At 37.1% G+C, this 13,636-nt stretch overlaps 1 protein-coding gene across 24 annotated transcripts in view; it reads right to left on the bottom strand.

Moving 5' to 3' along the window:
* The window catches only part of REPS2 (RALBP1 associated Eps domain containing 2), a 268,261-nt gene that overhangs the window by 90,657 nt on the left and 163,968 nt on the right, over positions 1–13,636 (bottom strand). For 10 of the 24 annotated variants that reach the window (XM_072614238.1, XM_072614231.1, XM_072614230.1 and 7 more), the window contains exons 11-13: positions 12,400–12,456; positions 5,216–5,261; positions 1,935–2,071 (exon numbers count right to left, since the gene is read on the bottom strand). The exons of 4 other annotated variants lie outside the window; for them this stretch is intronic. In XM_072614238.1, coding sequence (XP_072470339.1) covers positions 1,935–2,071; positions 5,216–5,261; positions 12,400–12,456 — 240 coding nt within the window. The remainder of the gene's footprint in view (positions 1–1,934; positions 2,072–5,215; positions 5,262–12,399; positions 12,457–13,636) is intronic. 10 more of the 24 variants (XM_072614244.1, XM_072614242.1, XM_072614241.1 and 7 more) reach the window with 1 other exon arrangement.

Consider the following 13,636-nt stretch of genomic DNA (forward strand, 5'->3'; position numbering starts at 1 on the left):
GTTAAGTAATTTCTACTATACTCATGCCAGATTGTTGAAATGCTTTCTGCATTCTATATTTTATATATTATTTACAATATATTATATATTATTGTATATTTAGGTAAATGTTTGACTAATGAGAAAAAGAAGCAGAATCTTTAAGCATGAAATTCATCTATCCAGCATCTCCTTAGCCTAAATCTTATCCCAAACTCCCTACTGTGAAAACTACCTTGGCTATAAGCCCTGCCTTGGACGTTATTTCTCTTAGGGCAGAAATCCTAGAATCATATACATGCTAGAAGCCCCACTGATTCAGGTTAGGCACTTGGATATCTCACAACTGTCAGATAAATCCTTTATTCCTTGAAACAGTCCTCCAAAATATCTGGGTTTAAACATCTATGAATTATGTTCAGATGTACTGGTTTCACAGCATTTTAAAAATCATCTGCAACTACTCCCAAAGAATCAGTTACATATTTAGATAGACTCTTCCAGGACAGTTTCCCTAGGAAGAAAAAAAAGTCCTAAACAGGAAATCAAATTGTTATCTAATGACCTCACATACAACCCAGAATTAAATTTCACTCAGAATAAAAACAGCTCTGGTCCACAACAGTTTTGGTTTGTTTTTTTTTAAGTTCTGTCCTCACAGTGAAGATGGTCCATGTTCAATAGAAGTAAAACAAGCTGGGTTCTACCCTAACCATAAAGATCAGGACTGATTTATAGGCCAAGGAGAATGTTTTCTAACTCTGGGGAAAAAAACAACAATTAGAAAATCACCAGTCCCTGACTAGGGCTGGCTTACTGTTGAACCAACACAGGTTTATAGAGTTCCAAGAAATAATCCTATTTGCAGATTTGCTTATATTAGCTGGAAGAAAGGATTGTTTTAAACCCAAATAGCAATTATAACTATGATAAACCCTAAGTTTATAATTTTCACTACACAAAAAGTTTATTGATCCCTCTACAATGCTCCCCGGTATACCTAAAAGTCTGCCATTCCATCTAGAATAACAGCAACCACAAATAGTGCTTTACAAGTTATCGCGTTCGATCTTCACAACAACCCTATGAGGTGGGTACTATTTATTATTCCTGTTTTACAGATGAGGAGATTGGGCCTTAGAGAGTTAAAGTAAATTGCTCAGGATCACACAGCAATAAATGCCTGAGACAGCATTTGAACTTAGAACTTTCTAACTCCAAGTCTAACATTCTACCCACTGTACTACCCCACAGCCACAAAGAGTGGTATCCATGGAGGCTACTCCCCGCTACACACCCCTACCACACACATGACTCTTACACAATCTGTGGCCTAAAGTGAGGAGTGAGCAACTTGGGGGAAGGAGAGAAGAGACAACCCCTGAAGCCACAACGAGGCGCATTTTCTGCCCTGTGGCAGTCCATTCCTCCTAACAATGTGGAAAAAAGGAAGTCAGACTCTAGATATGGAAGTAGCAAGACAGGATAGAAAACTGGTATCTTCTCACCCAGAATAGGAACCAAAGGAAAACTGAATTTTTTGCCAAGGAAGTTATTTAGTGTAGGCTGAACCTCAAAGACTGAACTACATACACCTCCTAACAAAGAAGCAATGAAGGGGAAAACGAAACCAAAGTAAACCCCTACTTGTGAGTGAAAGAACTGGATGGACTCAAGTAGCAGTCATCCATTTTATCAGTTGCTCCATCTCAAAGAATATCTAAATCTTGAGATTAGGGAAATCTCACATTTCTTGACCTATAGCATCTTTGGGACACCCTCCCCAAGACATATCTGAAACTTAAAAGTCTACTACTATTTTCTCCTAAGTGAACATCCTAAAAGAACATGGCGGGAGGGAGAAATTACTCTGTTTATCTTTGATTTCCACTCTTAAAAGCATGCCTTTATGAAACCAAAGGAAATGTGCTAGGGGAAGAAAAGGGCAACTTCACCTGGAGCATTTGGCTGGAAGACTTTATTCAGATCCAAGGAGGAAGCTCTGGAATGGGATTTCTGTGGTCTCGGTGGGGGAGTGGGAGGTTCCTCGACCCTTTTCATGGCCTCTTCTAGAGATGTGTTAGAGTAAGATCTGTAGCAAAATAAGGGAATATCAAAAGGAAGATAGCAATTGTTTCACTCTCTGGAGTTAAAACTGAGAGAGGAAAAATAATATCCCAAAAGTTTAGCGAAGTGATTTCAGTGGTCTTGAAAAGCAATTATCAGGGACAGGGTAATAATCTGTCAAGTTCAACTATAAAATGAAGTCACTGGCCTGTTACATCTTTACACCTAAATGTTCATCCTTTGTGATGGGAAGGTGGGGGAGGTGAACTATATGTAAATTCAAACTGTACTGCAACTATACATGACATTAAAAATAGTAATGTTGACCAAATCTTCATTGGTAATGTATCCTCATTTTACCACAAGGATCAAATGGCATTAAGCAACTCTTTTCTTCTATCCTCAGGGCATGCACCTCATTGTGACTAGTAAAAGCAAGAAGGAGGTATCAGAGTAGCAAAGAAACATGTCCCCAAAACAACCCAAGTACACAGAAACCAGGATTCTTTTTATTCTAAGTAACATTGGTTATTATGTTGTTTTAAAGCTATATTATATTTCCATATAATACCCCTAATAGTCTGGTTTATGTAACTTAAACCACTATGAGCCAAGTAGGAAATAACTCCTACTAGGGCCACATCAAGTGAAATGTGTTTAACAAAAACCTCCATCACTTTGCACAGCAACCTACCCCACCCCTTCCCCCAAACTAAGAGTTTACCGCTTATGAAATCACATTCTTTAGGTTTGTGAGATAATAGAAGTAGAAACTAGAAAATAGAATAAATCCAGCCTTCCCCATTTAATCCTTGAATGACTTTAACCAGGTACCTAAACTAGCAACTGGGTCTTAAATTGCCTCTCTGGTTTAAAGGGGTGAAGGGAGAGGGGATGCAGGGAAGGGGAATGAGGCACTTTACTTGGAAAAGTGTTTATAAGACAAACAAACGTGTAAACTTCTCAAGGCTGGTTTGGGCAGAAGTGTTACTTACAATTCAAATTCTATTAAATACCATGAAATCCTTCCTGTTCTAGGCAAAGGAATTACTATTGTGGCAAGTTTGCTTTTGCTGAACAAGCTTTTCAGATTTCTTTTGCTGCAGTCAAGGGGTTTTTTGTTTGTTTGGTTTTGATTTCTCACAAGGTTGCAATCTTGACTAAAAGTCAGCACTAACAACTTGAGGTGTTACACTTACCCTTAGGCATGACATGTACAGGAGCCAAAGCTGGTACAAGAGCCAAAATAGGGCATGAGAGTACTGATTCTTTTGTTGTGTTTTGTTTTGTTTTTACCAAAGACTGAGGTACTTAAGATGAAAGGGGGTCAGCTTTTTTAATAGTTACTTTCAAATTTAAGATGTAAATATACAGGTTCTCTCTAGAAGTTAATAGAATGATTCATGGCAGATGTATCCTTAATGACATTCTTCATTCTAAAAAAGCATTTACACATCCTCCCCTTCAACAAAAAGTATTAGTTCCATTTTATTTCCAAGCACATGCAAAATTATGGGTATACAAATGAAAGCCCATCCCCCCTCCAAAAAAAAGCATATATGTGATATTATTTTCTTTGTTCCAGCTATGCTCAGATTTTGAGTGAAATGTATTAGAAAAGAGATTGTCATTGGTCTAGAACCCTAATGTCTAAACATTAATCTAAATTTTTGGTGAACAGAAACATAAATGTGGATCTGACTAGTTCTTTAGGGTCAACAGAAAGGAGAAAAGCCCTGCCATTCACACGTTAGTCAGCTTTATATATTTAAGAAGCTTGGGGATTTCCACTGATGAAATGAGACAGCACTTGTAAATCACTAAGCACGGTGCCTAGCATACTGTCGGTGCTTTATGAATGTCTGTTGCCTTCCCCATCTCACCCCTTCCTTCCCCAACTGATGGACTACACTATTCAGGAATTGCAGAGCATAAGGTGGATTAAACATCAGAGGTAGCCAGGGACTGGCCCCCTGAAGCAAACAATGCTTTTCTTTTTTGAGGTAAGTAGATAAACCAAAAGGATGCTGTGTTCATTCCTCAAAAAAAATTTTTTAATTTATTTGCAGATCATGAAGCTTAAAATAGGGTGATCATAACTTTGCTATGTAAAAGGTTGTTCAGTTTATAATAAACAGATTACATTAATACATATAGATATAATACAGGATTAGATACAGGATTGATGTGTGGGATTATTTGTACTTTAACCAAAATCAATATGAAAAAGTTCAAATTTAAGCATGATCAAGATTGGAGGAGGGGGATGACCCTTTACTTACAAGACATCTTAAGAAGCCAACACATCCCAGTAGGTATACAACAGAATTTGATTTATACATTTTTCAGAAACATGTCTATTGCATACAAGTAATTCCATGAGGAATTTAGACACTCTTCAAAGACCAGAATCAAATCAGAAAACACAAATATCATTTGAAAAATGGGTTCTTGTAGACAGAGGGCCAGCCTATCATCTGCTTTAACATCAGCTTTTATATATATTTTTTAAGATCATTTGTTTTGATCTCAACCAACCACATAGATAAATCTAATTTTCCCCCTACTCTGATCTTACTGTTTTTTTCTTTCTTTTGCAGGAAGGGAATAATGGACTATTTATATAGCTTACTTGTTTGGATCTAAAAAAAGAAAAGAAATAAAGATATATTCAATGGTGTTAGATGGCTTCCCCTGACCCCCCCCCCTTTTCTTTAATGTTGAGGGATTCACTTTGGTTACAATATCAAACTTCAGTGCTAATTCTCATGATTTTTCCTTTCACTCAAGTTTGTTTTTCAAACTTATTTCTCTATATTATACCTACAGAGTAACATATTACATGCAACCTCATCCCAAAACAGGTTATGGAAAAACTATTGGTTTTTAGTACTAATACAAACAAGACTCCATAGTTACTCAGGGTCACTACTTGTATTCAGCATGCCATTCATCACTAATAAAATTACATACAGGCATATTTATACATATATGCATGTATATGTAACATGCATATATACACATATTTGTGACTTTTAAAACTGCATCTCTATGTACCTATGTATGTACATATAGAGATATAGAGAAACACAAGTGCTTGCTTATTCTTCCCCTAGATAGAGATGAGGCAGAATTCAAGGCACTGAAACAGAAATCAAAGAAACACTACCTGGATCTTGGTCTTGCTTTGAGAGTGTTCAAGTCCTTAGGAGAAGCTGAAACAGAGATTATTGCTATTTGCTTGGGTTCCACTTATGCCATTACAAATCCAGAAACTTATCTGCAGAGCTAGCAAAGGACCCCCCAATGGATAAGTGGGAGACTCCAACACAGAGTGATTTGATGGCTTCCTTATTTTCATGAGTAACTGAAATCCTGTTTCTAAAATCAGAAGCCAGAATTGAAAGGAAAAGGATTTTTTCCTTTCCTTTTTCCTTTTCCTTTTTCCTTTTCCAACGCATTTTCCCTCTTATCATTTCAGACCCTCATAAATAATTTTCTAACCTAAGTCAGTTAATAAGGAAAGTCTTACTTAAACAGGTGACCTTCATAGAGTTATCAATTAGCATTTATGACTGAGGGGACTTTTGGCCCACAGTACTTTTTGTTAGCCTTGGAGAAAATTTTCTAAGCTTACCCCCTGGAGGATGGAAAAGAGTTTCTTGGGTCACTTATTTTGTCTACCAATTCCAATACAATACTATATTGTGGGAAGGGTTTGAAGACCTATTATATATGAGAAATTAAAGCTGTCTCATAAATTAAGGCAAATGGGACATAAACTTTTTCTTGGGAGGAAAAACTGAAACTGTGTGACTGAAATCTAGACAGGCTTAATGTAATGACTCATTAAAATACACTGTCATCCATTAAAAAAAATACTTCTACAGGAGTGACACAGAATCATAAACTAAAACCTTCAGCAACAAATTCCCACAGAATCTACTCACTCATCTCCGTGTGAGGGTTAATTCCCACCACCTCTTTTTGGTTAAAAGCAAGTAGCCATGAACAATTTCCAGATTTTGGTTTCTACTACTTTCAGAAGACATTTAGAAACTCCAGGTCAAAATGAGATGTTGCAAATTCTGGAACTGCTGACTAAGAATTCCTATAAAAATTCCATGGAAGAAAGATAACAACTCATAGGAAAGCAAGTACTGCATTTTTTTTTTTTGTATTCAGGTTCATATATTCAACCCTAGGGAAGATGTTATAGCTTCACCCTACCTTCTTTTACATTGCTTAAGGAGGCAAATCCCCTTTAAAAGGATCTGAGAATTGATTATGTTCATTAAAAATTCTATACATATTTACTTGAGGCAGTCAGGAAAGAATGGAGAGCCGGAAAAAATGAAAACTGCCAATAATAAATCCAATATGTCACATAAAGCAAATTGCTAGAACTTAACTGGTCATTCATACATGTAAGATACATTTTTAAGAAAGAAGGAAGAAAATAAGCATTTATCAAGCACCAACTACGTGTGTGACAGATGCTGTACCTTGATCCTTACAACAATCCTGGGAGGTAGGTGCTACTATTCTATACAGCTGAGAAAACTGAAGCTGAGACTAAGTGACTTGACCAGGATCATAGAACTAGTAAGTGTTTGAGGCTAGATTTTATGGCGGGAGGGAAACAAAGAGGGAGAGAGAGGGGAAAGAGGGAGAGGGAAAGAGGGGAAGAGAGAGGGAAAGAGAGGGAGAAAGACAGAGAGAGGGAAGAGAGAGATAGAGAGAGGCAGAGGAGGTAAAGAGAGGAGAGAGGGAAAGAGAGATGTAAAGATGTAAGAAGTAAACAAACATCTTCAGCAAGTAATTCAACCTTCAGGGGCTCAGTTCCCTTATAAAAGTTTTGGACTAAATGACCTCTGAGATCCCTTTCAGCTCTACAACTATAATCCTATGCTTCTGTGGTCCTCTATACAATGCCTGTCCCTCATCTTCACCCTAAAAGAGTAAGTCCCCACACTAATCTGTTTTTTTAAAAACAAGGACAAGTTGTTTTTGACAAGTTTCCCTTTCCTAGTTATGTGTCCTTCTACAATCTGATGAAAGAAGAGCTTTGCTCTGGGATCCTTCCTATACACAATTCCCTAGCCATGAAAGAATAATGGCTAATAGGGAGACTCATTCCTCAGCTAACTGGAGTTACAAGCCAGGCTCATGTGGCTGCTACAGAGAGGAGAACATGCTAGACTTCCCTCAAGGAGAATACTGAAATCTTCTACTGAAATTCAGGTGAACCAACCGATCAAGCTCTGGCCTCTCCCTGCTCTGCCGGAGACCACAGCCCTGTTGAAGATCACAATGGTTCAGAACCAGTTGCTCTTGGTTCAGACTGTCTTCTAATAGCTACAATATGGGTTTTCTGGTGGAGAGAAATAGGACATGTGTGCGCACGCGCGCATACCCCCTAAGGCTCTAGCCTGGGCCCTTCTTCTCTTTTTTCTCTTACTCAGTAATCTCATCACTTTCCATAGGTTCAATTAGCTATACAAATAACTCCCAGATCTACATACCTACTACTAGTCTCTCTCTTGAAATACAAAAATGAATCACTTATTGGACATTTTTTGACTTGGATGTCCCAAAGGCATCTCAAATTCAACAGGTCCACAGAAATCATTATCTTTCTTTTCCCTCCCCCAAAATATGTTCTTCTGATATTCCTTGTTAATATACAAGGGCTCTGAGTTATCAAGGTTTGCAAACTTGGTGTCATCCTTGACTCCTCATGCTCATTAATCAGGTAGACCGTAGCTAAATTTTGTCATTTCTCCACCTCTCTCCCTGAACAATTACAATAGTCTTGAAATTGGACTCATCCTGAAGTGTCTTCCTACTCCATTCCATTTTCCACATTATTTACCCTCTTTACCTCTACCTCTTAGAACCCCTAACTTCCATTAAGACTCAATTCAAGCACTGTCTCTGTAGGAGGCCTGTCCTGGTGCACCTAGCTGCCAATGCCTTCTCTATGGCTACCTTCCATCTGCTTCATGATCCATCATCTTGCATGATCTGGTTTATACATCATCTCTCCCATTAAAATGCAAGCTTTTTAAAGGCAGGGACTGTATGTTTTCTCATTGTCTCCCTGCTGCATAAATGCTTATTGATTTGTTATTGATTCTGGCAACTCTGTGGAAGACAAATAATAAACTACAGGTAATGGCAGAAGTCTCTGAGCAACAGAAATTAAGTCACAAATTTCTAAAAACAGAGGCATAGAGAGATGTTAAGGTATTGGAAAGTGGGTAAAAGCCTGAAAATCAGGAGACTTTGGTCTCAGCTTTTCTATTTACTATCTGAGAACTGACTTTCTTATATGGAAACATGCAGATTTAGAGAAAACTAAATCACTGGTTTCCCCTTTAATTCTTCCTAGGATGATGTGTTGGGATTAAAAAGGGGGAGAGGGGATTGTGAAGCCTACTCTATCCCAACACATTGAGAAATAAATGTTGATAATGAGTCTAAAGATCCCAGAATCATCCACAGCTATCTGGACCTATTTGTGGTTGGAGCAAGAAGACCTACACATATGAGTATGACCCTGAGTCACGATGAGCTTGTCTGGGGAAGATTAGCCTGGAAAAGACTGGGGAGAAAGAGAAATAATCATGAGAGTTATGTTTGAAAGAATTTCAAATAAAAGAGAGATTGGATTTTTTCTGCTTTTCTCTGAAAGATAGGACCAGTAGGCAGATGTTACACAAAGACAATTGTTGTTGACTCACAATGAAGAGAAACTTCCTACCAATGAGAGTTCTGTGAGAATAGAAAGTGTACATTGGCTCTCTGAAAACTCTTTAAGTAAAGGCAGCAAGATCACATAGGGAGGATTTCTATAGGAGAAGATTCTCATTCAGATATGGGTCGTACTAGGTTGGGACCTCTGAGGTCTTTCTAAGACCTTCAGTTCTAAAATTCCATAATTCTGAGTCATCAAGAAAAGCTAAATATATTGCTATATGTTTAACATATTCTAATTAATTAGGTAATAAATTTTAGAAAGATTTCCATCCAAAACTGTTTAACACTTAATGCTTTAATGCTTAAAGTATAAAATGCTAAGTTTCTGTTATCTACAAAATTCTGTAGAACACTTCATTACCCACCGGATAAGTAAGGTGTTACATTATTATTATCAGACATTATTATTTCTATGGAAGTAGAAAGATAAGTGCTTCTCTGCTAATTTATCCTTCCTTGCCCTCCACCTCCTTGAACACAATAAAAAGCAAATATATTGATATATTCCAACAAGTTACAGACAAAAAAGTTTGGGAAATACTAAGGCAGCCTGGCTTAAAAATACTCTGAATCTTGAGTTCGAAGACATTGGTTTGAATCCTGACTCTGCTCCCATATGATCTTGAGCAAATAACATCACCTTTTTGATGAAGGAGTTAAATTAGACCAGGGGCTGGCAAATTATAGCCCTCGGGCCAAATCCTGTCCAGCTGTCTGTTTTTTACAATTATAAGTAAATGCTGCCCTTAAAAAAGCTCACAAACCTTACAAAAACATTTTTGGAAAATCATGGGCCAAAACAAAATAGCAATATTCCCTTGGACCTTATAAGGCATGGGCCAAATCTGGCACTTGGGCTATAATTTGCTGATTCATGGACTAGAATATTAGTCAGTGGCAGGTGGTTGCCACTGGATAGAGTGGTAGTCCTGCAGTTGAGAAGCCCTGAGTTCAAATCTGACCTCAGACACTTACTAGCTGTGTAAACCTAGGAAAATCACTTACCTCTGTCTGCCTCAGTTTCCTCAATTGCAAAATGAGTCACCTACCTCCTAGAGTTATTGTGAGTATCAAATAATATAGAATTTGCAAAGTACTTAGCATAGTGCCTGGCACATAGTAGGTGCTTAATAAATGTTACCTTACCTTGATTGCTCCCCTTCCAACTCTAAACCATGACTATATGTAGCTGTCCTATTATACTGTCATAACTGCCTCTAGAACCAAGATAGTATTAATGCAGAAGCTGGAAAATTCTATAGTACCATTCCCAAAGTAGTTTAATTGCTGTTCACTGATATACACAGAATGCTGCTATGGATCTGGACAAAGATATAGAAGTTAACTGACATGCTGTAACTTTTAACATTAATAAGGAATTGGGGGTGGGGAGAGGGGAAGTGCTGCATTGCAAAGGCTAAGACAAGGGTAAGTGATTGCTTCTCTGAAATACTGTAGATTCACAGACTTTGCAAGGATTCTATTTAGGAACCTCTCAAAGTTCCTTTGTGAATTAAAAATTAGACCTGAAGTTCAACAACTTAACCTGAGAAACAGTGAAAAGCTGATTGGTATTACAAATCACTATGTTTAGGGCTCCAACAAAAGCGAACAATCACACCAAGACATCAAGGGGAACATATTATCATTTTTATATATACAACTATAAATGTTTTCCTGAAAAAATGCAGAGTCACAGACTTTGAAAGAAGAAAGGGATTGGATTTAGGAATCTCTCAAAGTTCCTTTGTCAGTTTAAAAATTAGGCCTGATATTCAACAACTTAACCTTAGAAAGAATGAACAGTTTCCAGAAACTTTAACTCTCTTTACTTATGCAGGCCAATACCTTCTCTGCAACTTACTGTCTTAGAGAGTTGACTAGAGCATCAAAACTTTCCTGGGATCATCCAGGAAGTATGTGTCAGAAGTAGGACTTGAATGGAAGTCTCCCTTGCTCTGAGAACAACTTGCTACCCATTATGCCATGCTGCCTCTACTAAATAAAACGTGTGTGGGTGGGGCTCCTTGTCCATATTAGAAAAAAAAATAACAAGAAAAAAGCCTATAAATAAATCATATTACCACATTAAGATGAAAACAAATTCAGATACAATTTTATCTCTAAGCCATGCTCACTACCTCTGGTCACTTAGGTTTGATCAGTGTTTATTCTAATATGCTACACTCCAACCAAAGCCCATGGAGAAAGATACTTTTAAAATTAATTTGATCATAAAGTTCACATATCATGTAAAATTCACTACATGTACCATATTTATAAGCTAAAATCTCTTAGTCAGGAAAACATTAAGACTCTTATCTACTATGGTGAGAGAAGATATTTTCTTAATGCTGTAACCAGATGGCATTTTACCCTTCAAATCAAATAACTTTTATTAACAGCATAATATGAATTTAACAAAGACTTATACATTCCCAATTCAGTTTGCAGATATCAAAGATGGGGGAAGGGGAATCTATTAAAGACATCTGGTCTAAGCCAATGTAAATTTTTCAGTAATGGAAATGAACTTGGTAATACTTTCTGTGGTCTAGTTTCAAATAATTAAATGAGAAGATGGAGATGAGGATGGTGATCCCTATAATTTGGGGGAATTCCTAGTGATATACAAGCTCAATTTTTCATTTCTTAATGTCATTATCCAGATCATAAACTTCAGAGGTAAATAATTTCTCTACCTGCTCTGTGTATCAATCTGAGGTCTTGATCTACCTAATTCAAACAGATATATGCCATGGTTTCATACATGCTGAAGACAGAATATGATTAAAGATAATAAAAATGAGAACGCCATCTTGTTTCTGTGTCTTGCCAAAGCCAGAACCAAAACAAAAGAATTAAAAAAAAAAAAACCAGGACAAGACTCTTCACAAGGCAGACTTTGACAAGCCAATGTTGGCTTCTTGAATCAAGCAGAGGTTGAGCTTGCACGGGTCCAAGTATTCTCTCTCACTTCCCAGACAAAGAATCTTCCAAGAGTTACAACTAATTCCATTTCCAGCAATTAACTTGGACTCAGCTTTGTGCTTGATACAATTCTACTTTTACTCTCTTCAGAGTCAACTTTAATTAATGCATTTCCCAGTATATCTAAAAATCTGGGGAGGGATTTTCTGGGAAATAGCTTCTATTGACATTGGATGTCCAGTAAAAATATCATCATCTATTTATGCCATACAAAAAAGCAAGTAAAAGGGCCTGCTAAAATTTCCTTTATTCTAATCTCACACAGTGGCTAGGTCACTCCCAAATGAAATTTTCAGCCCTTTCCTTACATAACCTGAATTAAGGATAATTAGACTACTCTACTCTCTCATAACTGGTAGGCTGGAAGGAAAGTCAAAAAACAAACACATCCTTCTAAAACATTCAGAAAGCAATGTTATACCCAACACAGGAGCCCAGGTGAACACCTAATCTCCCTGTGTAGCAAAACCTAAATCAGCAACCATCTTTTACCTACTCAACTTTTTACTGAGCAATTAGGAATACTGTAAGCTTATTTTATGTTAGATATGACTCAATAAAAAAATTACAATTGCAAACTCATCAAAGGCTTTCTCCTACCTGTGTCAACAGACACGTCCTTTGGCATGGCTTCATCCACAGAGCTTATTTTCAAAGCTATATTTTAAGAGGGGGAGGGTATGGGGAGGAAAGGAAACACTGTCATTTTTTTCTTAAGACATGTTACATTAAAACAAATTAATCTCCAGTTATTTTATCTGATAATCAGCTATACCCACTTTCTACTTTACAACACATGGATTTAAAGGAGTCTAAGAACTTTGTTCAATATTCTGGTAACTGTATTTCAATAGAGTTGGTTTCCTTTATAATCCTATGTATTTTACTTTATGTATTTAAAAACATTATTCTGAAAAGAGCTCCATGGGCCAATGGTCCAGAGGTCCAGATTCCTAAAAGAGCTCATGACAAAAAGAAAGTTAAGAAGTTCTGCACTAAAAACACATGTTTTGTTGATGTAGTCTCTTCCAGTGAGGCTCTTTATGGACTCTGTAGTTCTCTTTCAGGTAGAGACTCATAATCTCTGGGATATAGCTTCTTCCACATCTGTATGTTCGTCCTTTGTTGCCGAAGAAGACCATGCCATCAGAGAAATAATGACATGACTTGCACTTGACTTTGTTTTGAGTGAGGAAGGGCTGTGCAGGTCACCAGCCTCACTTTTCCTCCAGAGCCATCTGAATCCAGTGACCAGATATTCATCAGGATGACCGGAGATGACTCAGGATGAGGCAATTGGGGTTGACTTGCCCAAGGTCACACTGCTAATGAGTGTCAAGTGTCTGAGGTGAGCTTTGAACTCAGATCCTCCTGACTCCTGCACTGGTGGTCTATCCACTGCACCACCTAGTTGCTCACTGCCTGTGACAACCACAGAAAAGAAATCCTGAAGCACTACGGCTCACATTCAATCTTTTTTTTTAATAGTAATTTATTTTTTCTGCAACTACATAAAAAATTTTTTAAACATTTGGTTGTGCTTTTTTTAATTTTGAGTTTCAAATTCTCTCCTTCCCTCCCTTTCTCCTACCCTTCCCTAAGAAGGCAAGCAATCTCATACATGTACAATTATCATGTTAAATATTGCAAACCATTCCTCAAACTGTTTTCTTCCCTTTCTTCTAGAACCTCACTGGTTCTGAATTTCTTATCCTTTACATGCAAAGAAGAGAATGTAGGGTACAAAATGGTAAATATTTTTTCCTAGTTGAAAATTCATAAAATTACATAAATATATTATTTATTATATATAATATATATTATATATAATTATATA

Source organism: Notamacropus eugenii, chromosome 5, assembly GCF_028372415.1.
Source record: "Notamacropus eugenii isolate mMacEug1 chromosome 5, mMacEug1.pri_v2, whole genome shotgun sequence".
Lineage (NCBI taxonomy): Eukaryota > Metazoa > Chordata > Mammalia > Diprotodontia > Macropodidae > Notamacropus > Notamacropus eugenii.